Consider the following 26,208-nt stretch of genomic DNA (forward strand, 5'->3'; position numbering starts at 1 on the left):
TTCCTGGAAGTACCCTCTAAGATATGTACCAGCCCACAAAAAGAATTATTTTCACAAGTTTGAAATCTATTTCTGAAATGACCATATAAATAATTGTGAGCAATCCTACAGCGAAGAATGACATTCTGTCAAGAAATGAGCCACCAACCTGTGGTGTGCAACCGGTTGAACGCACCCCCAAAGCAGAAGGCTCTCGAGGCCGAACATAGAATGTGATATTGTTACCATGAACGAGGCCCGCTGGACATAGAGAAAGGTCAAATAGACAAAAAGGAAGTGTATTGTTGGCGCAGCTCTGGAGAAAGAGTCAAGCATGTTTGAGGATGTGGTTGTTTTGGTGCGTACTTTGTGTGAATGCGAGGTCAAATGCTTTCATCGCGTCTTGGAACTGTCGTTTTCCACGGTGGGTGATGCTCTTGGAGATACAGTCCATCAGGGATGGCTGAATACTGATGCTCTATATCACCATATAAGTGAGTCTGCTAGAATGGTCACGGCGGAATGGTGCATCTCACTTTGAATGCATCATCAAGTGCGCAGTCCCAGTCTGAATTTCTTGCCTCGACGAAAGAGCGATTCGGATAAGAGTTGTAGACGTTGCCATCGGCGCCGATATCTTGTATTAACAGCCTGTCAGCAGTGGGCAAGTCCCCAGTTAGGCATGCGTCGCAGGCTATCGTGTTGATGGTAAGGATCTGCATCACCATCACGCATGGTCAGATTACGTAGTAGGAGTGAAAGCTAGACACATGCCTCGCATCGAGCCTTGGTATCAAGCTCGAGGATCAATATGCGAGGAGACGGAAAATTATCAGAATCTTATATTTGGTGGTCCTCGAGAATGTCCTCCAGCGAAGGTACTGCCTACTTTGACGTTATTTTATCTCTACCTCGGCTGAGAATGTGCTTGCCATCCGTGGAGAAGGAGACACTCCACCGCACTGGGGTACTTGAATATGGCGATGGTTCGTCGATCCAAAAGCCGCCAAGTGCGAACCTGGTGGTCGTCAGATGTGGACATGAGAAGGGTGTCAGTAGGATTCAAGGCAATCATAAAGACATAGATAGTCACCTATGACCCTTCCATGGTTCACCGAACCAGCCGAGACAAGCTGTTTTAAGTTGCCATCGGATTTACGCGTGTGGATATTTATCTTTGTTGCGATAGCAAGCCTATGATATTCACCAGAGGAATACTACCGAACACAGATGATTTCAGCGCCAGGCCCACAATGGATTGGATTTCCTTGCGCCTGCCATGTTTGTATGTTCCAGAGCTCCGTTGTGGTGTCCGATGAGCCGCTCGCCAGCGATGTGCTGTCTGGGGGAAAATCAACCGAGTAGATCTTTTGTAAGGGACTTGCAAAATCATAGCTAGAATAAGGGGATTAATAACGTGTCTCCCGGCCTGCCCAGCGACTACCTTCCTGAGCTTCTCAAGGTCATTCTTGGCTACATCTCTCAACTCCTTCACAGCAATGGTGACCCACTTCCTCTGCTCTAGTAAACCCTGCCTTTCCAGGTTCGGAATGAGATAATCCACAGCTCTGATGTGCCGCTCGAGTCTAGACACTTCCATGCGCCCCCGGGCCATGATCGTCTTTGTTTTTTCCACGAGATCGGAAAGGAGTTCAACACAGTGTGGGTTGCCGATTGTGAGAGAAGCGGAATACCATGCATTTGTCACCATGTACTCCCACTCCCACTCCCACTCCCACTCCTGCGCCTGCGCCAGCTCCAGCTCTCGCTGCCACTCCCACTCCCACTCCCGTTCCCGCTCCGGCTTCGGCTTCGGGTCCCGCTCCCGCTCCGACACCTGGTCCCACACCCGGCCCCGCACCCGGCCCCGGTTCCGCTCCCACTCCCACTTCCCGTTCCACTTCTGGTGCAACTCCAACTCCCGCTCCGACTCCTTCCGCTCCCGCGCCCGCATCCACTCCTGCACCCACTCCTGCACCCACTCCCGCTCCTGTTCACACCTCCGTTCCCACTCCCACTCCCACTCGTCGAAAGCATGGAGTGGTGCAGGGGGCATACTACCAGATGTCACTCGGAGGAAGATACCAGCTAGGTAAAACGCATGTGGCTGGAGATCATTGAGATTCTTGAGAGAAGTATACATATCAATCCGTCGGCACCTCGCAACGATGCTACGGCACCGACTTATATGGCCATCCTCCAATAGATATTGCTCCCAGGGACCAATTCTCTGCCAGGGCGAAAATAAGTTCGAGATAGCACAGGTCGCGGTCAGGATGGAAGAGGCAGTCAGGGCCATCATCGGTGGGTGTTGCACCTGGTTGCGGACGAACCGCGGTAAGGATAGCAGGGGAGAACTTGGTCAAAACCATGTCCGCACCATCAACGACATCGATGGAGGCCAAGACTTCTCGGGAATTGTGAGCGGCGAGAAGGGCGGCATGACGTAAACGGGGGGGCATGCTGCTGCCCATACAGGCGATGAGCTTCTCGATGTATAGATGTTGTTTAGCAGGGCTGCAGCTTACTCTCATACTACTCAGTAGTACAAGGATGTCACCTGCTGTCTCGTGATCATTGAAACAAACATCGCTGAGGTAGTCCACTAGCCAGTCGAAGTCTCCTGACGAGTGGGAAATGCCTTGCCACGAGATTTGAAGCTGCCACAACCAGGCAGGGTCGGAAGGGGATACGGGGCGCGAGGATATTATGTGGAACCAGAAGCACCGTACTTTTCGCAGCGCTGCAGATGAATCCCGAGCATCACATTGGGATGACATCGCTCGTGAATAAATCTTCAAGTACACGCCCAGCTTCCACATCAACGGAGGTGGAAATAGATCACGGTTAAGCACTCGATAGATGTCATCGAAATGCCATTCTCGGTGGATAGCAATGTCGAGATCGCCTCCATCCGAGGGCCTGGGTTACTTTCTGGAATCGCATCCAAAGAGACTCAGCAAGTTGGGGCAGAGCAGAACTACATGATATCTTCATTAAGCATAGAAGAGGAGCTCAATTGAGTCAACAGCACCTTTTATCGACCCGAACGATGTCTTTCTTGTCAAACTGAACCCCGAGCATGACGCAAGCAAGAAGAGTGCAATTAGCTGCTATTTGAGGCGATGGAAAGGAAGGAGAGGATAGGAATTTTGATATCACTGTCATGGCGAGTTTCTTTACATCTTCATCCTCTGACCCTGTGACAAAGTGGAAAGGAAGAACGTGAGACAGCCACTCGAGTACATAGTCAGGACAAGCCCCAAATTTTGGTGAAGACTGCCAGTCAGAATGTGATCTATATTCCACATCAAACAGCTTGGTTGTCGCAACAAGCACATTGTCGTTAACATTCGTCTTCCCCAACATCTGGCAAAACACGTTATAGTCTGTGCTTCCCTCATCAAGAAATCCATAGGCAGGACGTCCCTGAAGAAGGACGGTTGCAGTATAGGTGACAAAGAGCCATGGTACATGCTGATGCCTTCTCCTCCAACGACGGTACAATTTGCCTCTGAACGTCCAAGCAGCTTGCGTAAACATCATACAGCTGACGCACCATGTCTGAGGCGTCAAAATCCAGAGGCCAGTCGACATGAGGAACAAAGCTAGCAGTGGCGTAAAATACTTCAGGATCCGTCGATGTCTCGATCAGCCACTTGATGCTAGGTGCTTCGAGAGAGCTGGTGGGTGTGTCCGGCAGCTTAAGGTTAATGAGGTATTGATTCGTGGCTACAACGTCCAGGTTCTGGTTAGGAGGTTGTGCTTCAGAGTCCACGGCCCTTGTCAGAGAGCGCTGCCAGGGTAGAAGGCGCTGAAATGCGCCAAATAATGGCTGAAGACAACGCCACGCGAATGAGCAGGCCGCAAACACAGAGTCTGAAGTGATATGAGCGCTGAGTGTGCTATCCATTAGTACCAAAGAACGCTACCTCCTAGTTCTGATAATCGGGTCCAACATGCATCATACTGCTCATGCAACACACTTAACACCGATTGTAGCATGCCTAGCAAGAAACAGTCAAAATTTGTGCATGCTTGAGAAAACGGAACTTACCGTGTACCGATGTCACCAGCTGCTGAAGATACCGGGAGGCCAAAATAACTATTGGACATAGGACCTCTGTGATTTTGATTCAGACTGGAAATGGGTAGAACTTGAAAATGATTTCACTGTCAATGCACAACATGCGCAACATCGTCGATATCGGCGTCTGAAATGGACATGCGGGAGATACCAAAGCTGCCATCACCGTCAGGGAATAAAACAAAAATCCAAAGACCGTGGTTGCAATGATGACCCAGGCGATGGTGTACTGTTGGGACCACATATTGGCGCCGAGGGCAATTCCAAAGAGAAAAAGAGAGAACTGAAGTAGGATCGGGAATGATTGCACGACAGCATCAAAATACCACATGACAATGTCGTCGAACTTCTCTTGTCTGCGCTTCATTCGTTCCTCCTGCGAGCCACGGCCGTATCTGTGCGACTTGTAATACCCGAGCCACTGCTTGCCTAGCACGGCCCCGAAAGCAGCGAGTAAACTGAAGGATAAGCTTGCGTAGGCAATGGATTGGATCCTTATATTGAGTGTGGACGGCGACCAGCCAGATGCTGGCGATGCTGCCGTAGACCCCCGCTGCCGTGAAGTTGCCCAGTCCGATTTGGACGAGCTGTGTGAGAAGGGCATTCGTGGTGTCGTCCGGGGTCTGGACTGAGTTTCGACTCCATGGCCACAATAAAAGTCGTGCTGACGGCAGAGAACAGACCAGACTGATCGAACGTCAATCCCGACACAAGGTAAAGGTGAGTATGCGAAACTTACGAAGATTAGCACAATGTCCATGTCGCCATTATATCGCTCAAGGAACTCGTCATCGTATTCCTCGGCGACTCTCTTGTATTGTCCCCAAAAACGAGAGCGGTCGTCCTTGCCAGTCTTCGAGGCAATCGTCGAGTCCTTGAGAACATCCAACACTTGCCTCATGACATCCACTCTGCAGGTATGGCGTCATCAGTTGTGATCCCTTGGTTTATTTGATCGCTCACAATTCACTTGTACTTGGTTGGTCCTCTTGCACTACGACCTTGTGCGCCTCGCTGAGATGATATGAGCATGTCCGAAATTATGAGTAAGTAGAACTCACGCAGCTGAGGTACTTTCAGGTGAATTATTCGAAGTACTTTCCTGTACGTGAGGTCCTGGTAGTTGGGGAGGCCCAGAGTTCGATCTGCGATTCATGTAAGGAGGGCACAAAAGCGAATGAATCATTGGCGGTGAAGTCGTCACTAAAGGTGCAAAATTCTGCTTCTCACTGTGTCGCTATCAAATGGCGCACTGAGATTCTAGGAAAGTTGCAACTCACTCATCAGCGGGTCGTATGGGATCCATTTGCTGAGGAGGCTGCTCGTCAAGGTGGGCGCTCTGCGTAGAGGCGCTGTCTGTACCATGTTTTGCTCACACCTGATGCATCATGTACGTAGTGGTGGTGTGAAAACAGGGGGGCATATATTACATAATTGACAGCTAGCAGCCTAACCGGCGTAGCTATGTTGACGCGGTCCTGCCGCGCCTGGAATATCATATATCATCCGTCATACTGCGAATCTCCTGAGAATCTCTGTTCTTGGCTTTTGCGATCTTTCGTTGAACATCATGACCGCTGTTGCTCGTGCGCTGTGCGGTTTACAGGTCGTGTGATGTTTGACGGCGAGTTGATTGTTACGACTCATAACAGGGTGTCTGTGGCAATGTCTCTTCTCGTGTTTCAGACATCTAATTATACGCACTGTGCTGTGAGGCACCGGCTATCTTCTGGCCGACGTTCTGACGTGGCGACATCTGTTATCTGTTGTTGCATCCACGGATCGTTTTCCGTCTTGTTTCCAGAACAGCCCTGCCATGATTGCTAGTCATTTGAGCAGTGTGATGACCCCTCCTCTGGCTCTCTGGAGTCTGCGCTGCTGCTCTATCTGGCACTACTAGCCGCACTAGTGTTCGTCGCACGAAAGCCCGGGCTAATATTGATGTCATCTTGCGGCGTTTTGAGAATCGAGATCGAAGTGAAATCTTTCCCGGTACGAATATTGTGATACAACAGGCCATGAGTATGTTTACAAGTCAAATAGCAACGTTGGCCAAGTCGGGAGGACTGGGGCAAAGGCTCGAAGAAAGACATTAATCGGAATAAGCTGGCGGAGTCGGGAACTGGCCCGTACGCGGCGCTACGATCCTGTATTATTGCATTATAATAACATGGTAGCCTCCGAGGAGATGGAAGGAATAAGAGATGGTGATCCTAACATTGATTCCAGTGACTCGTTGACGACGAAAACAAAACGACGTAGATACTAGTAGTCTGGTTGGACAACCCTGCGGTCAGAATCATAAAAGTGATGGTTATCTAGAGGAACGACATACGGCCACGTGAGTCAATCGAAGGATCAAAGTCTCGGTTGGAAGTCTTGTTGGGTTATGCGACTCGGAAGAGCTGGGCAGCTCAATAGTCAAGCTGTGGAATAATTGAGATTGCAAGGTATAAGACTGGATGAACGTTTCAATGACTCGGTCCCCGTGTTAAGGTATGCGAAGGTGACTAGTAGGTCGTGATGGTGTTTGCCTGATGCGCTGAAGGACGAGTGCTCGTGCGTCTAGGTTGCTGTACATTGTTGACATCGGTGCCAAAGAGTCAGACGAGTGCATAGGACTCGTGATTCGCATGAGAATGAAGGTTGTCATGCTTTGGACGCCAGATCTGAGTTCAGAGGACATGAAAGCGGCATAACTCATCTAGAATGGTGAAATTTGAGACTTCAAGAGATACAAATTCAGTGCCATGAACGGGAATAGGATGCGCAGCCTGGATTATGGAGTTAACAGTGTTGTTACACCTGCACCTGATGATATGATGGAGGATGAATGTGTCCCTTTGGCCTATAGGTTGTAGGCCTAAAATTGGCATAGCATCTTCTGACTGTTTGGAGTGTTCGCCGGTAATAGATTCAGAGGCCCCTTGACATAATGTATATGAATGAAGCAGTAACGTGAGGAATCTAGCCAAGTAGTAGTGTACATGTAGCCTAGAGCGAGAGAAAGAGAGCCGGATTATAAGAAGCTAGGAAGTCATCTACTAGTACGTATCAGGTTAGAAATGCCATTTCCTACTACTCATCGATCCGAAGGACTGCGACTCGAATAGCCTGGCGAACGATCGCACAGGCGCGCCGAAAAATTGATCAAGTGACGGTGTATCATTCACTAGGGACCGTACAAGAATCGTAGTCAAGATATCGCATCATCAGTCGTAAGTAAGGAGGTAACCGTATTCTTCGTAACGAACATAGAAGATCAAGTATGATAGGTATCGCAAAAGTCAGGAGGTATCGCAGAAAGTATAATGAAGCATCTAGTTCACGAAGATGAATAAGTAAGGAAAAATCGCATCAATAGAATAGCTCCACCCCAGCGCTTGGAAGAGAACGCATCCTATAGCGCTGGATCATCTCAAATCTCGGCCCTTATTCGTTCGTGAAACCATGGTGTAGGCGTGCTCATCACGTCTTCAGAACCAAAAGTAACGGTCGTTCCCGTCACCTCTGTATCATCGCTCGTTACCGTTGTGCCACCCACACTACGGATCGTAGGTTGGGAGAGCACCGAATGAGTGGAGAATGAAGGCATAGGACCAAGGATCGACGTGCGGCTGCCCGGCTCCGCGAACTGGTCCTCAAATTCCTCAGTAGTGTGGGACATATACTGTGAGGGATCTGCGTGTCCAAACGCGCTCACAGATGGTGAGATAGGACCAAACGGTCGACTAGAATTTAGCGATGCAGAGGACATAGTTGCTACGCGTGAGTGGGCGGAATTTGCAGAAGGACGAGAAGAATTGGACCCTGAGAGATTGAAAGCACGTGCGAAGGATGTAGGTGCTGATCCTGAAGATGAACGTGCAGAGTAGGGGCTCAGGTGCGAACGCATAGAGTGCAAAGACCCTCGCTCAGAGACCAAGGGGTTCCCTTGATGGATGACTTGGGGCTGTATCAACAAATATCGTTAGTCCAAGATTCTCAATAGTGGTCTCCAAACTTACAGTTCCAAACGGGGTTCTCTGTTCACTTGGGTCTGGTCCTTCACTGACACCAAGAAAGCCACCGGCTAAGTTCCTCCAACCATCACCTGCTCGTGGCGGCTCAGCATCGAGAACATCGATTGTGATACCGGCGCCATTTGACGAGCCCGTGATCACGGACAACGAGTCTCTCCATGCATGGCGACTGGACAACGGGACAAGACCTGGCGGCAAAGGTTTCCCGCCCGTCGAAGCGGATGAGAAAGGTGCTGGTGCTGGTATATCCAGGACGTCGATGCCTGTGGGAGACAATGGGCTGGGACCCCTACTACCCAGCGAATCATATGGATCATCGTATGCTGGTGGTGCTCCACTCGGAATAGGAAGTGGAAAGTCCGTTGCAGGCACCGCGCTTCCCCTCTGACTCTGACTCGCAGGCGTGATTGCTCTGGAAGGAAGGGAAACTGGGGTGCCCATACGGGAGACTGCGTCATGGTACACCGTATTCCCGGATATTGCGCTCTTAGCGCTCACACCCGACATCGGACGTTCTCCTGCAGAGGTATAGCCTACACCAAGCCTACGGCCGAGCAAAGATTGGACTGCCTCGGCGTCTTTATCTGATCCCCTGCGCGAGTTTGATCCGCTGCGAGATGATGAAGATCCCAAACCAGCTCCTTCGCAGACGAGAGAAGGAGTTACGCCAGCTTCCGGGTCCTGCGACAGGCTGGGTATTCGTGGAGTCGTCATCTTGGGGGCTGCGGGAACCGAGCTCCTGGACGCGTACGCGGCGAGCAGTGAAGATTTTTGAGTCTTCCAGGTCACTCGTTGGGTAAGAGGCACTGCGGACGGATTTTTCCTTCTCGTTAAGTAGGGAGCGGTCTGAAGGTTTGCGGGTGGCAGTGCCCTCGAAAGGTGGGGGTGGAAGTAGGGGGGCGATGTGCTCGGGCAGAGAGGGATGGCTTGAGCTATACATGCGTGGTCGGGGTATGTCTTCCAGCTCTTCCTCGTCTCCAATGCGGAGGAAGCTCTCCAGGAGGCATGATGTGGCTGCTGTCGTGGGCAGGGACGCCATCACCACTATACGCCTGTCCAAAGTGTCCTGAGCCAGGCAGGACGACGCCATAGTCTGTGGAAGCTTGGGAGGATCTTGTTCGGTCGGAGCCAGTGCTTCCTACAATACGTGGTGGCGCTGCACCAGGTGGAAGAGAAGATACTGGACGTGCACGGCGTTCAGGATCAGTAGCGGTGCTGCGACGGAGGAAAGAATCTGCTTCGTCATCGCCGCTATCGCGAGGAGAACCCAGACCAGCTGGACGGTTCTCCTCGTCGCCGGTTTGATCTGGGGTAAGAACATTCCATCCTGTCCATATAGGTGTGATAGCTCTGGAGTCTCGTCGACGAGAGTTCCAACGGACAAACCAGATGAAAAGCAGAAGCAAGATGATGAACAAAATGATGGCACCGATGATAATACCGATGAGGGCTCCTTTAGATAAAGCAGTTGAGTTAGAAGAGTGATTTGACGTGGCAGGGGTGGAAGGGGATGTAGAGGTAGAGGTAGAGGAGATGAGGCAGATGTAGATGTAAATGTAGACTGATATGATGATGAAGAGGAAGTAGGTGTCGCAGAGGATGTTGGGGTGAAGGTAGAGGATGTCGCGGTGGATGAAGTCGTTAGAGAAGAAGTTGAAGCTGCTGGCGAGGTAAGACCACCATAAGTCCAAGCACCGTCACTGCCCAAAGGAATCTGGAAGGCAAGGATGTCAGTATGGATAGACAATGTATAACTATCTCAAGCGCATTTGCTCAAGGTAACCTCGGGCGTGTATTCGTAGAAACGAATGTGGAAGCAAGTAAGAAGGGTACTCACACTTGGACCGTAGTAAGTGAGTGGGAGCTGAAGGGTTGTCTCGCTCGTTATAGTTTGCCCTGCGGCATTTGTGTACACGGTAGTTGACAATGTCATCCATGACGGTAACTGTTGAGTGGCAGCCATGAGTTGTACAAGCGTATCGAACCCTCGAGGTTGCGGAGAAGGTAGTCGTAATAAGAGTTAATGAAAGTGACTTTGCACCCTGCTTTTAAATCACAAACGTGTAACACAGGATAAGTCGCAGAAGTGCACACAAAAAGATTGGATAAATCGCAAGAATTATCCTTATAATGAAGTTGAGAGATAACGCAAGGAGGTAGAAAGAGCAGTGAACCTAGTGAACACTAGTAGAAAAACCTGTGGTTCTGACATTTGCCAAGTCGCGGTTCATTATCGTCACGTGCGTTGAGCTTCTATGCACGTGATTAGATTACCCATATGGACCCACAACTTGACGAGTACTACCGCGTGACGCGTCCCTTTGCCCATTTAACCCGACCAAGGTATTAAACCTGCGTGCCCGCAAATTTATATCTGGCCACCAAGTGCTACCGCTTCCCAACGCATAGTGCTAGAGTACTCAGTACTCAGTCTAGGTCTCCCCCATCCAAATTTTACGCCTTTCAAGTACTACAGTATTTTCCCAATGCCTCACCTATTACCGTCTCCTGTCGACTGCTCATGCTTTCTACTATCGCATCACATGTACTAGTCACACTTCCTGTCCTCTTCTGTCGCTTCCTGCCCTCCCACTACCAATCCAGCCATCAAATGTGAAGGCTAGCCGACGCGCAGTCGGTTGCTAGAGAAGCGCAGGTTTCTACACAATGCTCGCTTACGCGTTATCATCCAAATTGTCCTATCGTTTCGCTCCAGCGATCCATCCTCGTGATGCACAAGCCCCAGCAGGCAAAAACCACCGTGATATTCTTCAAGAATCGAGTTGAAGCACATGTATGATTGCTGGTGGAAGAGTTTCCGTGGACTGGTGGACGGGTCGTGATGCTCAAAGAGCATCCCTCCGAATACTGTTCGGAAAGCTTGGATGATGTTGTTGTACGGTACTACGCCTCCCTAATTCCTGAGGAGGTTACCAGATCTCGTCAAAGTACTTCGTGGAAGATCTTCCAGTCCAGTGTTTTCCTTACGTTTTTGGGAAATCTGTAGTAAAACTCAGTGGGACAGTCCAGGTGAGCCTAGCTTATATCACTTCCTTGTCGTCCTGAACTTGACGTAGTAGTGAAGACGACTCCGACTCGTGTTTTCAATTCATATAGCAATGGTGTGATACAGCAACAGGCGAAGGTACCGTCCTCTCCTGATGACGTGTCAATTTATCCAACGAGAACTCGCTTAGAAAACAATGAATGCTTTTGAGTCTCCTTACATTCTTCTGGGCAGTCGTAACTGACCTCGAGCCTTACCCTACAATCATTTACCCATGCCCCGACGATGGAACCCTTTTTCTGGAATGCTAACACAACATGCTGTCGTCTCAAAATATGTTCTTCCTTGCGAGCCTTTTTCGCGAGTGTTTCTGGATGCTTGCTGATTCGCCTCAGCTCAATGATATCACCCTTGAATCGCAATAACGCGTGTCGTCTTCCATTCCACTCAGTTTCCAACACGGGGTCCGTAGTAAACCAGTTATCCATGGTACCCTGTAAGGATATGCATGACCACTCGCCGATAGTATGCTAGGGATCTATCCACGCTGCACCCCGTTTCCCTGGTTCCGACACGCAGGGGTCGTAACAAATTCACTCCACACTGCGCTTGCAGCCGTGGCCGGGCGATGCCATACCTTTTTTACCACTACGAAAGTTCACGCACTCTCGTCAACCTCTTCGTATAAAAAGTCTGTATTTCTGCTCCTTGCTATCAACAGTCCCTTCTATAGCCATCGTTTGTAACCCCGCACCCTGAGTATCAGTCAATCAACTCTTCTCTTCGTTGACTAATTTTGCTCTCTTCGTCAAACCTATAAGATATTTGCCACTTTTATCTTTGCAACTCAATGTCCCGTCTTCATGGGATGCGTTGTTATTTGGATCGTTCATGTTTTTCCGTGCATTTGTTATCGTTTGCTTCCGGTTGCTACTTCACTCACTCATTGCGTATCGCAGTGTCTAGGTTGTATCGTGATCGCTGGGCGCTGCTGATCCAGCGTCATCACGATCCCATGCGGTCAGATCGATGATGATCCTCTGTCCCAGATCTTCATGCCGACACTGTTAATATGGCAGCCGCAGCTCCTCGCATCATGTTCCATATGGACTTCATTGATCTCTTCCGCAGCTTCAGCAGGATCGAGACTTGTGATGGGTACGCTCATTTCACGTCGTATACTTCCCTGGTCATTGCATCCTTACACGCTTCTTCGATATATGTGCTTCGCCACAGCGGGTACCTGTGGGGAACCATCTCTTTCCTTGCAGTATCCTGTCAACCCCATCGCATACAACTCAACAACCTTATCCAGTGGCACCCCAGACCTCCAAGTTTACTATCATGCCAAAGAAGACCAGCGACCTTACACATTCGCTATCGATCCTGAGACTTAGGCTGATTAGAGCCCCAAGTAACCCCCGCTCACGATCTTAGAAGCGGGTTAGCCGAGAAGGATGGTGGCTCGTACGTCGTCGATAACTTGGAAGATGATTGTGTGATGCAGCTCACCTCGTGGATGTTAGAAAGGGTGATAAGGATAAGGTATGTGTCGCTATTCTACAAATGGCTTATGATTCGCTGACCCTATTGAAAAGCTTACCACTAGCCGGTCATTCAACCACCCAATTCTGCAAATTATCCAGGACGTAGACTACCTGTAGAGTGGCTTGTTTTTATGCAAACGGATTCCCCTTTCGTGGGGATTTTTGCCGGTATGTGCGAAACTATTATGATATCGCTCTAGCGTTCGAACCTCAATGCCCGTTTTGCATAGATTCCAGACGTATATATGACCTCGAATGACATCGACAACCTCCCTCCTGCAAACTCTAGCCTCGTGCTACATGATCTGGACCCCCCAGTGAACCTCTCAGAACTTGAGCCATACCTGGTGGTGGTCTAGTCCTGTATCGCGTCTCACGACTGGTTCCCGAACTTGATTTTTGACGCTGTCTTCGCTGAAGTAATGTATAGGTCATGGGGACTCCCAGGCTTCGTTGAGCATATAGTTACTGCTTGGATATAATTGAGGATGGTGCGCCGCTCTCTACTGTGCCGAGCGAGATGCCGGTTGAATGAGGTTCTCGGGCTAATAAGCGCCGATACGCAGCGAAGCACCAGTACGCTGCGCTCAGCGGAGATGTTGCATGTCCTCCTATCCCTGCCATGTCTCTGTAGCATGAATAGCATCAATCCGCAAAACGTGAAGACGGAACAGGAGGGTATCCGTGACGAAGCGGTGTGGTTCAGGAAACCATAGACGCCTCAGGTAATAATTTTATCACAGTCAGGCTTTTCGTGCAGTGGAGTCTGCTACGCTTTTCGTGGCCTCTTGCTATTTCTTTCATGTCGCCATGTCTCGCAAGCCCACGCAGCGTTTCGTCAATTTCTCGCATGTCTCAACCTTTCTTCTGCACTCTCCACCCAATCCATACGCATTCTCCTATTCAGGTTGTCCCAGTAACCAATATCACAATTCAATGTTCTATCCAATTTGTGATTTGTTTCGTATCATTTTGTGCGCTTCTTGTTATTTGTTTAGCCTGCTTCGTCATCACGTTGCTCATTGTAATATTTACTACTAGGGGTGCGTCGTGATCGCTCCGCTTTTCTGGTAATTGACATTTCTAGCTTAGGGTTAGCATCACAACTTCACGCAGTCTGACCCTCTCCGTCTCGAAATCTCATTTTGACATTGTTAGCGTGGTAATTGTAGCCCCTCCTATTGTATTTCATCTTGATTTCTGGCTGCGCCTTCATCCAGTTGGTTATACCTCGTGCCTCATTCACCGCGGCTTCACCTTGCCTGCGGCTTCTGAGCTGATGTCCTCTTCCCTCTGCACACCCTGTCACCGGCCAAATCTGTTGATCCCAGATCCATCTGTCGCCCCCGCCTAGCCTTGGGAAGGTCCGTCTGTTGTCCCCTCTCGACATACTGTCGTCATCCTCAGCCACACTGTGAAATCACCCTGCTCTAACGAACAGGTTCATTTTTCATCGGTAATTGAACTGTGTCGCAGCGGCTATTCTTTTCTCCATCACTTTGTCACTTGGCCAGCAGTGTCCATCTTTGCTTGACTTTGTGCCTCATTGCCGCATCCGCGGCATCCTGCATTCTATATCTTCGATTTGGCGATGCAGGACGGATCATTTCCCCCATTTCACTTCGCATTCTGTCTGTCCTTGACAATTCTGATTATGGGCAACAGAACGCCCCTACTTGCCAAGTCTGTGATTTCTTCTGCTACTGTCTTCGAAGCCTGGGATTATCGCATGCATCAATACCCATCCTTGCTTCTGGTGCTTCCATTGTTCCCCGCTTGTTTGGGGCTTGGTCGTCACTAAACACTGTCTAGTTTTGTTTGAGCTCTATCACCGCCTTGAATCAATTTAAAGGGGTGAGCTTGTGGGTTTCGTATGTAGATGCTGCGCGTGTGACGCGACGCTTCTCTTTCACCGCTCAGCCGCCTGTGAAAAATACCGTGCATGCAGTATCTGACAATGTCATCCTGCCTAACGCACTGAATCATATCTGGCAGAGTCTTCCCGCTAATCGGAACTGAAGTGTCCGTCAATTGTGAAATCAAGTTATCATATGATATTGGAGTAGGCATGACATGCTTGTCGTCTAGTGAACATTTGCATTTAAATGATAATTAAGTATCCGATTTCTGACTTATACTTCTTTGTGTCCCATAAGCAGATCCCGAACTCGACCTTGACAGGAAAGCCGTTGACGTCATACTCGGAGATCGTAACCGCCGAGTTGGCGTAACGACCTTCAGAAAATTATCCGCGGGGATCTTGTTTGTATGCCATCCTCTAGGAGAGTAGCTGGATAGCGATTCGGGGGGTGACATATCGTGTGGATCATTGGACGGAGTCATAGGAGTGAGACATAAGAGTGTTGACCATATACGAATACTGCCATCGTGCCCGCCTACAGCAAACGCGAAAGGTTCACCTGCGAGGCAATTGGACGATATACAAGTCAGATCCTGATCAGGGTTCTTAGGGTAGATGTGATGAAGAAGATTAGCAGATTCTCGATCCCAAATCAGGATATCTCCAGCTACATAACATCGTCAGCAGGGATTAGCGAAAAATCGGCACAAAATCGTACCTTTCCCGGCGCAGAGTATGAACTGATCGTTCTTGCCGCCAAACGTTGATTCAACATATTCGATGGAGACTGGAGACGAAAATTCATGACGGAATGTAAGTCTCGCACAATTACGGGTAGCCCGACCCCGGCCCCCGACCAAATCCATCTTCCAGAGCTGAGGAGGGGACTGTAGTTCAGAGCATAAGTAGAAACCATGTTATTTTTCGTCACGAACTACGAACCTGATCTCCGAACGAAAAGAGGAGGTGGGTGTTGTCTCTCGTCAATTTAACATCGTTTACGTCCTGGAAAAGTGGTATTTGACTTTACAGGTTGCACGTCAGGCGTGTCATTATTGAGATGTAAGCAAGCAGCGGCCCACCTTTCACAGAGACCTGTACGCGTGTTATACACTGAAATGTTCGTGAGCTGTCATTGATCTTCACATGGGTAAGTTACTTGCCTACAATGCGCTTTTCCACTCTCGCAGGACGACTCGGATGGAGTCCGTTAGGCGCTTCCCCTATAGGACCAATGCCTATTATACGATGACCGTCCGATGTAACAACGATCCGTCGAAGTTGGACACGACCGAAGTTGTAAATTTCAAGGACCTTCTCGAATGCTTCGTATTAATTTTGGCTTCGAAAATGTAGTATTTACCTCTCCATCTTTATCCTAAGGAATGTCACGTTTCACGATCTTGTATAATTTGGATATGACGTACTAGTTTCGCGATTTCACTCCCCTCGACAGACAGGATAGACACTTATCGAGTATTAAGTATCGGAAGTGACGTACAGGGTTCAATATCACTTACTATCTCCAAGAGGCACCCATTGCAAGAACTTGACGATATGTGGCCGACGGATTGTTTTCAAGCAAATGCCATCCTAGGATACTGCTTGAGAACGGAACGCGAATTTTAAATTACAACTTACTTTTGTCCAAATTTTGATGCCGCGGGGAGACCTGGTTAACAAGTGACTACCACTCGAGGACCTGTTAAGATAATCAATCGTCGTGATGACAATAACAACGTCACAAAAATCCGCGGACCAGAGTATTTGCTCCGTAAAGCCTCTCTCATGGTAAAGAACATGGTAATCAGCGGACGGTTCCTGCACGTGACGGTCAGGTTCTTCAAATTTTGTTGAGAGACTGGTAAGCAAATCAGCACTCACGGCGACCTTGAAGATACATGCCGTTTTATCCCAACTATCGTCAACGGGTAATGTAAACAAGGGTACTTCACAACGATAAGAGAACCTCTGGAATTACCTTGCCGTCGCGAGGTACTTTCCATCTGGAGAGAATTGCAAGTCTCTCACGAGTGCTTGATGAGGCGAGATGTCTTCTGTGCATTCCAAATTCCGCAACTTTTGGGAGAGAGTAGAAAGACCATAACGTCGAATTACTTTTCCTCCTATCGAAGCGCTGTTGGAATCAGGGCTCGGATGCAGCAACCAATCAAGAGATTGCGAGCCATAAGTTCTCGGGTATGACTGCATCGATATAACGGTCCGAACAGCCTTCTTGAAGCGTTCTCGAGCACGAGATCGTCTAGCCTCATCTTGTTCGTCTGGCGTTGCCTCCGAGACAACTGATGCCACATCCTCCTGACTCGAGGGAGATATTGTAGAGACGCAGCATGAGGTCAGGGCTGCGCTCTGGGCATTTTCATCATCTGTCGTTCTCTCAAATAATTTGGCAGGAGGGGGTCGCCGAACGTACATAGGAAGTCCACGGAAACTTGAGTAAAGACGGTGGGTGATCGTCCGTATGGGCGCAGTGATATGTTTGATTGTTTCCAGCATGAGGTCCTCTAGCCATATGTGACCGTGATGGTATATGAATACAAATCGTTCTGACACGATCCAGCACAAGGAGGAAGCCAGTCCGATGGACGTAATGGTCTGTCACGATTAGATAAGAGCTTGTCGTACATCAGGAAAAGCAATAAACGTACTGCGAATATAGTGATCAGGATGGGCGTGACCATGTTCTACAAGCCAACAAACAGTAAACCAATTTGTCATGAAAAGTAAGGATTCTTACGGACATCACTTATAATGTAGGTGACTAACATGAGTCCCACAAAAAAGCACATAACTGCATTGACGAGTAACACGAGAGGGGATCGCCTGATCCATGTCAATAGCCACCAGGGTACTCTGTGATTTGGCGAGCGGCTTGATTTTCCAAGTCATTATAAGTCAAGCAGGCGAAAATAATATGAGGCGCTCACTGTATGGCCTGCGTCCACGCCAAACCAAGTAGACTGGTCGCTATGGCCGTAACGCTGAAAACTAGCGATGAAAACCAAAATGCATTTACAGTTATTGCCAGCCCACTGCCGGCGTTATGATATGATAGTTGTAAAAGTGTTGCGGTGACAATCGAAAATATGGTACCAAATGTTGCCAGATTAGAAAGATTAGAGGCCGCATACTGTTGTGAAAGCTGAATGGTTGGGACACCTGCATCCGCCATTTCAGTTGCCAGTAAACGCCTGTTTTAAAATTGAAATTACCGATATCTATGAACATCGCCAAGTTCGATGCTACAACGTCTATATGACTTCCAATTTCCGCTGTAAGTCCGTGGACGTATTGTTGCACAGAAGCAAGCCGAAAATGGCCTATGTGAAGGATTCAGCCCAGTAACTTTGGACGTTGCGTATTTTATCGTACCTTTGTACTCTGTCAGACAGGAAGCCCGATACTGAATTTTTGTTAACCCAGTGTCACGGCAAAAAAGAGCACTTACTTCGAGTTCTGCTATGAAGGCGTGGATCGAACTATTCACCGCATCATCCCTGAACTCAGGGAAATCGTTCAAACTATGCAATAGCATGCGGAGATCTCGCGCAAACCCTTCAAATTCTTGGGGGATGGCTTCAGTCGCAAGTCCATCCTCTGCTATGAACGCTTGAAATGCGAGAGCTTCGTGGTGAGCCTTGCCACGTCGATCCATGATATTTGGATTCACAAGCATTTCTCTGGACTGGCGTGCGATCCTCCGAGGAAATAGATTGGCTGTGTTGTCGCGGAAGATGAACAATAGTCGGACGAGCCGTTCACGAAGTCTAGATGCAGCCAGTAGCAATGCGGCCGAGCTGCCTAATTGACGGGCGCCGTTATCAAAATTACGGAGCTGGAAGGACATGTAAATATAACGATATTTCGCAGAAAACCACTGACCTCTTTGTCCAATCTTTCAATGCGCCTTTCGAGGTGTGAAGGGGTCAACCATGGTCGGTCAAAAAAGAAGTCGAATGGATCACTCACTTCTCAAAATTATCGAAGGTCTCTATACCTTCTAAAATCCGCTTTTCTTCCGAGCTAATCGGATCTTTAAAATGGTCAATGGACTCCGAAAGCCCTCGAAATAGATATTCTCACATTGTTTCTCCTTGCCTGTGCTCTCTTGCGGTTTTCCCTCTACTGGCGCAGAGTCGCGAGCGACAATTTCTCTTAGCACTTCGAGAAACTCATTTAGCGTTTCTTTGCGCTTCGAGTCCAAGGTAAGCTCAGGATCTGTTGCGCGACAGTGAGCAAGACAACGTGATCTATGGTGTTTTAAATGTACCAGGAGGCATAATGAACCCGGAAGGATCTTTGGAACGTCGAGTCTCTCGTTGAAGAATGATGAATTAAACTTGAAGTACGTAGTCTTTATAACACAGATACCTTTAAGGTCCGCATGTCCTGAAATGGAATACGGGAATAGACTTCACGCAGCCATGAGGTCGATTAAGAGACCGCAACGAGAAAGTTATCCCACAGCGGATGTCCATCATGTCGGGAAAGCAACGTTTCCCCGAAGGTCCACGACCGGATGCAGCACCGCGGAAGGACCAAAAGAACTGTCGTAAGGGGCCGGATAACACAGCCTGACGTGAGGCAGTGGTGTTAATGTTTTCAAAGGACAACGGAAGCTATCTTCCCAAATTCTGGCCATTGGATCCACAACTGGCAGATGCCATGAGGTATGCCGTATTACTTCTTGCAAAAATTAAGTGTGAAGTAACGTCAGGGACAATACGGCCGACGGAAGAGCATCATGCTATATGATAAGGACTCAGGAGAGGTGTTGTAGAAAACGATCTATCAGCACCCCACTTTATCACCCGATTAAACATGACATTTCCTAGTCCGAGACCTTGGTCAAAGACTTCAGTCTTTTGCAAGATATGCAAAGCGAGGCTTTCGTACCTCAGGATAGGACCCACGGGAGAGATATGACTGCGGCACACTATCATTTTGGCCATCAACGTTTCAACAGCAACCGGGAGGTACCTCTCCTCGTTAATATGAACTTCCAATGAGTTGTTGATTTATGAAATCGCAATCAACCTAGGTAGCCAATGTTTATTTCAAATTCTTACCCAGATAAGCCTCGTCTCTTCGAAGTGTAAACCTTTCAATCATGTAATGATGTTGATCAGGCGCCACAACCTTCGTATACGGCCTGGACCAATGGACTCTCTTGTTGCGTAAACGTTTGCCTCTTCGCTAAGATAGAGTCATGAACATTATGTAGCCGCGACTTGTCGCGACACCGAGAAGCACATATGACAACACACTGAGCATATATGACAACTGAGCACAGCAACATCATGATATTGTCTGTACATGACTTGTGGTGCGACCTAGGCCTAGCAGTCTTCACAGGGACCGGTGATTACTCGCACCAATGACTGAACGCCTGGATTTCATCGCGCAACGAACGCTTCTCCTGTTCTATGCTGAAAAAAAGACTTCTGATAGCGCGCCACGGTGATTTGTGCACGAGGTATCCTTGCTTTGGCAGATAGAAGTCGTTAGAATCGGAAGGAAGACCTTCTATCAGTGTGACCAGAGAGATAAGGCGCATTAAAGCATTGACGCCTGAGCCTTGCGTTACAAAGTTACTGGATAAACACAAGGCTGCCGCAAGCACATAGTGAGTGTGGGGACTTAAGAAATTGCCGCACCTTATTTGTTAGTAGTGTGGGAATTTCTGCAATTGCCGTCTGCACTGCGGGTGCCACTGGCGAAAGTAGTCTAAGACCTTCTAAGGCTTATCTTAGCATGAGGGAAAGACGACGTCTTTACTTGAGGCAAGAGTGCTAATTTTGTGCACGTCTGACGACATATATTCGCAATTCTAATCGGGTACTACCGCTCATTACTTAACAATATTATGTCGCGTCAGTTTTGTCGCTATCAGCGCTCTCTCGTCTAGCTTGTATGGCGTTCGCCTCATCAAGCGTACGATTAGGCGGAAAATGCGACGGTTTACATAAATCGTCTCCGTTGGGGCCGAGGAATCGAAAATATTCTTGGATGTGGGCCCACATCTCTGCTACAAATGTCACTTAGGAGTCCATCCGCATAATATTATTTGGATTTTGTTCAGACCTGCCTTGGTGCTTCTAGACTTGGAAAAAAAAACTTAATATCCGACTTCGACGTCTTTACCGTTCACTTCACTTCATCAAAAAATAGGATTGCGATTTTGCAAATTGACATTTGAAAACTATAATCGCTGAGTTTCACGAAGCACATCCACAATCTCATATGAAGTCCATTATTTTCAGCATAGGAGGTGAAAAGGCACGTCGTACAAGCATCTCACCGCAGCATTAACCACACCGCTTCGATTTACTTCCCCCGGCAAATAGCGATCAGATCTGTCCTGGCCGATCCCAATCCTCGCCTCAAATGTTCGGTGAGCTGAGCCTGTTCCTCACGGCGATCGCGCACTTGGTCGTCCAGACGGGAGTAAAGAGTAACATTGGCTCTGTATAATGATCAGGAGGCGTGATCATGATCAGTAACTCCACCACAAGACAGGGATATGATATATTTGAAAAGGCACGCACGTGAGGTTCTCCTTGACGGAGTCAATGATATCTTTAAACTGGTCGACAATTTCTACACGAGTCCGGTTAGCACCCATTTGAACAACAAATCAGATGTTGTGTGAATGAGAGTTTGACGGAAATTTGATGGGCAGAAAGGGGCAGAAGCAAGACAATGCAAGGGGACAGGGAAGCAACCGCGCACCTCCAGAACCTTGAAGCCACTCTTCCCTCGAGCAGGTAGACCACTTCTGAACAAGGCCCATGAAAGTCTCCACATTCAGGAACGTATTCATGTTTGCAAACAAGCCATCAAGAGAGATTTCCTCCGCGGCACCCGTGCCAGGTTGGCCCGTGGGAGGTGAAGATTGACGAGCCGCATCGTCATCAAGGTCAGGTTGCAGTTGAGTATGGTCGACACCGGAGTGGCTACTGGCGTCAGGACGGCTATCTGACAATTCACGGGAAAACTCGTCGATCCTGACCCGTTTGACTGTACGCATATATTCAACCTCGTCATGGGGTGAGAAATCGGCCTCGTCCTCCTGGGCGCCTTGGATAGTGCGCTTCACCCTGCGTAACATGGGATGAGCGGCAACGTTTGTCCTGCGAGCGTCAAGTAGCGCTTCGTCCTCATTTGCTGTCTCTGGCTCGACGTCTTCGTGGATTCTCTCAAGGAGTTGCGCAGGCTGCAACTTGACTAGAGAAGATTTGTTGGAGCTGAATGTGTGTTCGTCATCGTGCTCGCCATCGTGAATAGACCCATAGCTTGGGATGGGCGCTGCAATGACACGAGAAGTAGAAATCAACCCTGAGACGACACCTGCAGTGGATATATGCGCGTCTTTGAGACCGGAAATAGTCAAATCTCCTCTGTGGGATGCAGACTTTGCGATAGGTGACGTGGGGCGAGCAAAGGATATGCCAGGATTGGATGATGGAACGAAAGGCGACCCTTTTCCACGGAATGGAGAGCTAGACCTGCGTGGGGGGGCTGGTGATTGCATATCAGGGCGATATATTCCGCTGAAACGCCCAGAAGCGCTGGAGAACGACACGTCCATAGCCGCTTGATGATCTCCGGAGCTGGGTTTGCCAGCGAGTTTGTGCTTCCCGAACATCCCTGCAAAGCGAGCCTTCTTCTCGGAGTCTGTTTTTGGTTGCATTGATTCAAGTTCATTCTGGATACCGCCAATACGTTGGGGCTGGCCTAGGGAATTCTGGTTACGGAGCGGCATATCATACGGGTGTTCAGTGTCTGCATGGGTAGAAGCACGAGATGCTGAACGAGGAACAAAAGATTGGCGGGCGCTCATGACTATCGCTGTTTGTTGCGAATTAGAAAAGAATTTTAACGTCAAAAATGAGAGATCGATATCTTTGATATGGTATCTGATTAAGTTGTGATTATCTGAGGTTTTGGGTTGTTTGGATCAAAAGCTTTTGCCAAACAAACTGCACTTACGCAAAAAATGCCGAGAAGAAATCAACGTAAGTTATGACCGATGACCGCACGCGTCGCCTTGTAGGCTACTATGCATTTAATTCGCCGGTTGGAATATTTAATGATTTTGCCATGTCGTAGTGAAGTTAACTTCGAAGGAGTAGTTACCTGTTATGAAGAGGCTGTATATTCAGGTACGGACTCGGTGTCGACCATGATCGATCACTAATATTAATCCAACCACGCTGAAACGACATGGCGCTTTCCCGCTAATCAGTCACAGAAGTATTTGGTTTCGTGGCGACCGCGATGACTCGGAAAGGGATAGCTATGATTGCACTGCTACGTGATTTCTAGAAGGTCGTTATTGGAATTATATTGCCTCGACCAGAAGCTCTTGTGTCTCAAGCATGGTCAATATAACATATGCATGTGTACATCACATCACACGAGGCGTGCTCAAATTCAAAGAGAAAAAACCACCTCCACTTTTAACCCAACCACCCCTCCCCCTCGTCCATCCCACCCAGGTATTTCGGCGCGGCAAACGGGACATCTGAGTATGATCAGTCAAATTATAGATTACAGGCGGAAAAGGTGTGAAAGACAAAATTGACCTTGGAACAGGGGCTCTGTCCATAGCGATCACCATGTTCCGCTTCACTGTGGATTTGACAGCAGCAAAGAGGCATGCTCCACAGCAAATGTGACCGCAAGGTGTCAGAGTTGCGTTAGTTGGAGGTGAGAAGCAAATGGGACATGTATAAGCGGATAGTGGCTCCGGCGCGGACGATGAGGAAGATGTGGCGTTCAGGGGAGAAACATAAGGATTCTGACTTGTAGTTGGTTCGGGTGTGAATACACCCGTCATCTCTAGGGAAATGGGATCATCGATGACAATTGGGCGCAGCGAAGGCAGAGTTCGATGCGGTGACAACGTAGGGCTAACCACGACTACGTCGTCTGCAGGGACACTGGTAATTTCGGAGACTAATGGAGATGTTCCCCTTTGATCCACGATGTCAATTTCAGCTCCTGCATCTGTAGCATCTGAGTAATCCTGGGATGCTACTGACTCTTGGGTGGGCGGTGGTTGGTCAACAAGTTCTAGTTCCTCGGCTAGCGACTGAAGATGATCCTAGCATGTCATCGGGAGCCATGTTCCAACTCGACAGCAGTGAGCTTGATGCGACCTGTGACGAGGTGCTTGCCTCTAAGACATTGTTCTCTGGGAGATTGGAGAGCAGACTCGGACGTGCTTCATAGAGCTGGTGCACGTCGTTCTGCTCTTCGCTATTGACATCAATTCTGCGTCTCTTTCTCCTGTGATGCGAGAGTCTTTCTTCTGCATGATCTGGTAGCAATGTCGTATCTTCGCTTGATCTTGGTCCGCCACTCTGTGAACGAGAAGCCTGTGAGCTACTCCTGGAACTGGTAGCAGAGCGCGGAAGACGGTTTCTACTAGTAGATGGCGCCGGTAACAACATAGACGATGTAGAAGACGTCGTCAGATCTATCGCTTCTGAATTTTTGCGTTTTGTCGCCATCGTCGATGATGAAGTCGATGAAGATCCTAGTAAGATGTATTAATATTACGAGTGGAAGTATTCGGGGTCCTTAAGATGACACGTCGGTTAAGTTGATGCTACTGTCACTTGTTTACTACGACTATCAAGTTCAGCTCGCTCTCCTACTGAGCTCACCATCATCGATGTCGGGGGAGGATAAGCCCTCCATACTAGACCAGTTCGATGCTGCCGTTCCCCTCGCACATTTCGATGCATTTCCAAAACTTCCTTCAACCTACAAAGCCCGCTCAGAATCCCGTGGTTTCTTCACTCTTTTGGTCGCTCTCATCGCAATCCTACTTGTATTAAATGATATTGGAGAGTATATCTGGGGTTGGCCAGATTATGAATTCAGCATAGACTCCCAGGGCCAGTCCCATTTAGATGTGAACGTTGACATGGTAGTTAATATGCCTTGTCAATGTAAGTCCTTCCAGTCCCTCTATCACAGAGTTTCTGCCTCTGAACTAGAGACTTGTCGCAGATCTTAGTGTGGACTTGCGTGATGTAGTCGGCGACCGCTTGCTCCTCAGCAAGGCGTTCCGTCTGGATGGTGTACGTTTGATTTTTCTTCTGCAAGGCGAGCATTCATTTAATTCGCCCTAACAGACTCGTTTCGATATTGGTCAAGCAACAACTCTCAAGTAAGTCATCATTACTACAAGTGTTTCCACCCCTTACCTTTCAATCGCGACTCAGGGAACATGCCAAGGCTCTTTCTGCTCGCCAGGCAATCTCGCAATCCAGAAAATCGCGTGGATTCTTCTCTTGGTTCCGCCGCGCTGAACCCGAGTTTCGCCCTACATACAACTACGAGACGGATGGAAGCGCATGTCGTATTTATGGCTCTCTACAAGTTAAGAAAGTGACTGGTATGTTGACCCTCTGTGTTCCCGCTTCTCATACTGATATATAGCCAGCCAATTTACATGTTACAATGCTCGGACATGGCTATAATAGTCACATGCATGTGGACCACAATAGTGAGTAGTCGCAACCATGTTCAATGTTCAATGAGTATGGATTCTATGATATTTTCAAGAGATGAACTTGTCCCATGTGATCACCGAGTTTTCGTTCGGTCCATACTTCCCGGATATCTCTCAACCCCTTGACTACTCATTCGAGATCGCAAAAGAACGTACGTTTTTTACCTCTCTGTTCGTACTTAGACTCATCGACCAATAGCGTTCATGGTGTACCAATACTTCTTGCATGTGGTTCCAACTACATACATTGCCCCCCGAAGACGGCCTCTCGAGACAAACCAATACAGCGTGACTCACTACACCCGTAAGATGCAGCACAATGAAGGAGTCCCCGGTATTTTCTTCAAGTTCGACCTCGACCCAATGGTTATCACTATCCACCAGCGCACAACCTCGTTGGTACAATTCATAATACGGTAGGGTGATCTTCTTGCTTCATCACTCAAAAGTTGAAATATCGTCGTAGCTGTGTGGGTGTCATCGGTGGTGTTTTCACCTGCGCGCAGTATTTCGTTCGTGTCGCCATGCGCGCAGCGGACGCCGTCTCAGGGGCAGATACCACTCCAGGACTTGTAGCCGCCGAAGCTACGGGTGTGAAGCGAAAATGGGCTGGCGGACAGCTACGTGTACGTTCCACTGCACAAAACTCGACGAACGTTGCCAGACAAGGCCCAAGCTGGGTCGTCGAGGGTTCCTCTTCGCCGTACGCATCATACGCGAACACGCCCGTCTCAGGCGGATTCAGCGGCCAAAGTCCATATCCCTATTCACCATATTTATCTCCGCCTACCTTGACTAGCAGCACGAGCGTTCCACCAACACCAGGAACAGGTGTCGGGCTTGGCTTTGGCGGGGCGGCGTTTGGCCCGCCGCCGAGTGGGAGAGGGCATAGGAAGGGGAAGTCAGTTAATATCTCACGAAGTGTTAGCGGAGGGCTCAGTTCGCCCTTCGCCGTTCCCTCACCGCTTATGTCCCCGGCTGTGGAGCCACCAGGCCCACCACCCTCGGCTAAGAAGGATGATTGACGGGATACTTAGTACGATACTATGTACTACTGCTGAAAGATTTCGGTCGCCTAGAGAGTTAGTTGCCAATTACATATAACCAATATCTGAAGAGTGAGAGTCGGCAAAGAATTAGGCCCACATTGCACAAT

At 48.8% G+C, this 26,208-nt stretch overlaps 7 protein-coding genes across 7 annotated transcripts; 1 reads left to right on the forward strand and 6 right to left on the reverse strand.

The window, feature by feature from the left end:
- Nucleotides 1–891: 891 nt before the first annotated feature.
- DFJ58DRAFT_54209 (uncharacterized protein) lies at nt 892–1,827 on the reverse strand. The gene is made up of 2 exons (XM_041380796.1): nt 1,073–1,827; nt 892–997 (listed from the first exon to the last, which is right to left on the reverse strand). Exon 1 carries the CDS (start codon nt 1,688–1,690, stop codon nt 1,151–1,153), a length of 540 nt encoding a protein of 179 aa, XP_041239903.1. The 5' UTR covers nt 1,691–1,827; the 3' UTR covers nt 892–997; nt 1,073–1,150.
- A 2,470-nt stretch (nt 1,828–4,297) lies between these two features.
- DFJ58DRAFT_54224 (uncharacterized protein) lies at nt 4,298–5,479 on the reverse strand. The gene is made up of 5 exons (XM_041380797.1): nt 5,347–5,479; nt 5,128–5,295; nt 5,030–5,080; nt 4,806–4,977; nt 4,298–4,753 (listed from the first exon to the last, which is right to left on the reverse strand). The coding sequence occupies exons 1-5, from the start codon at nt 5,370–5,372 to the stop codon at nt 4,562–4,564; spliced, it is 609 nt and encodes a 202-aa protein (XP_041239904.1). The 5' UTR covers nt 5,373–5,479; the 3' UTR covers nt 4,298–4,561.
- Nucleotides 5,480–7,212: 1,733 nt separating this feature from the next.
- Nucleotides 7,213–10,272, reverse strand: DFJ58DRAFT_806033 (uncharacterized protein). The gene is made up of 6 exons (XM_041391145.1): nt 9,926–10,272; nt 9,580–9,802; nt 9,123–9,541; nt 8,724–9,082; nt 8,074–8,698; nt 7,213–8,018 (listed from the first exon to the last, which is right to left on the reverse strand). Exons 1-6 carry the CDS (start codon nt 10,049–10,051, stop codon nt 7,485–7,487), a joined length of 2,286 nt encoding a protein of 761 aa, XP_041239905.1. The 5' UTR covers nt 10,052–10,272; the 3' UTR covers nt 7,213–7,484.
- A 4,436-nt stretch (nt 10,273–14,708) lies between these two features.
- Nucleotides 14,709–19,015, reverse strand: DFJ58DRAFT_54347 (uncharacterized protein). Its single transcript, XM_041380798.1, has 23 exons — nt 18,896–19,015; nt 18,795–18,837; nt 18,608–18,742; nt 18,494–18,557; nt 18,407–18,431; nt 17,973–18,359; nt 17,897–17,927; nt 17,737–17,844; nt 17,452–17,683; nt 17,266–17,395; nt 17,173–17,208; nt 16,485–17,119; nt 16,388–16,421; nt 16,263–16,324; nt 16,145–16,205; nt 16,024–16,096; nt 15,931–15,971; nt 15,867–15,881; nt 15,667–15,817; nt 15,586–15,616; nt 15,446–15,527; nt 15,222–15,390; nt 14,709–15,170 (listed from the first exon to the last, which is right to left on the reverse strand). Exons 1-23 carry the CDS (start codon nt 18,908–18,910, stop codon nt 14,755–14,757), a joined length of 2,976 nt encoding a protein of 991 aa, XP_041239906.1. The 5' UTR covers nt 18,911–19,015; the 3' UTR covers nt 14,709–14,754.
- A 1,724-nt stretch (nt 19,016–20,739) lies between these two features.
- On the reverse strand, nt 20,740–22,434 carry DFJ58DRAFT_806043 (uncharacterized protein). The gene is made up of 2 exons (XM_041391146.1): nt 21,257–22,434; nt 20,740–21,124 (listed from the first exon to the last, which is right to left on the reverse strand). The coding sequence occupies exons 1-2, from the start codon at nt 22,365–22,367 to the stop codon at nt 21,021–21,023; spliced, it is 1,215 nt and encodes a 404-aa protein (XP_041239907.1). The 5' UTR covers nt 22,368–22,434; the 3' UTR covers nt 20,740–21,020.
- Nucleotides 22,435–22,805: 371 nt separating this feature from the next.
- On the reverse strand, nt 22,806–24,076 carry DFJ58DRAFT_806045 (uncharacterized protein). The gene is made up of 3 exons (XM_041391147.1): nt 23,664–24,076; nt 23,113–23,614; nt 22,806–23,051 (listed from the first exon to the last, which is right to left on the reverse strand). The coding sequence occupies exons 1-3, from the start codon at nt 24,040–24,042 to the stop codon at nt 22,961–22,963; spliced, it is 972 nt and encodes a 323-aa protein (XP_041239908.1). The 5' UTR covers nt 24,043–24,076; the 3' UTR covers nt 22,806–22,960.
- An 89-nt stretch (nt 24,077–24,165) lies between these two features.
- DFJ58DRAFT_806047 (endoplasmic reticulum vesicle transporter-domain-containing protein) lies at nt 24,166–26,168 on the forward strand. Its single transcript, XM_041391148.1, has 8 exons — nt 24,166–24,486; nt 24,548–24,618; nt 24,673–24,707; nt 24,763–24,935; nt 24,984–25,046; nt 25,106–25,204; nt 25,252–25,468; nt 25,519–26,168. The coding sequence occupies exons 1-8, from the start codon at nt 24,207–24,209 to the stop codon at nt 26,075–26,077; spliced, it is 1,497 nt and encodes a 498-aa protein (XP_041239909.1). The 5' UTR covers nt 24,166–24,206; the 3' UTR covers nt 26,078–26,168.
- The last annotated feature ends 40 nt before the right edge of the window (nt 26,169–26,208 follow it).

The sequence above is a fragment of the Suillus subalutaceus genome (assembly GCF_016647625.1).
Source record: "Suillus subalutaceus strain FC151 chromosome Unknown DFJ58scaffold_116, whole genome shotgun sequence".
Taxonomy (NCBI): Eukaryota; Fungi; Basidiomycota; class Agaricomycetes; order Boletales; family Suillaceae; genus Suillus; species Suillus subalutaceus.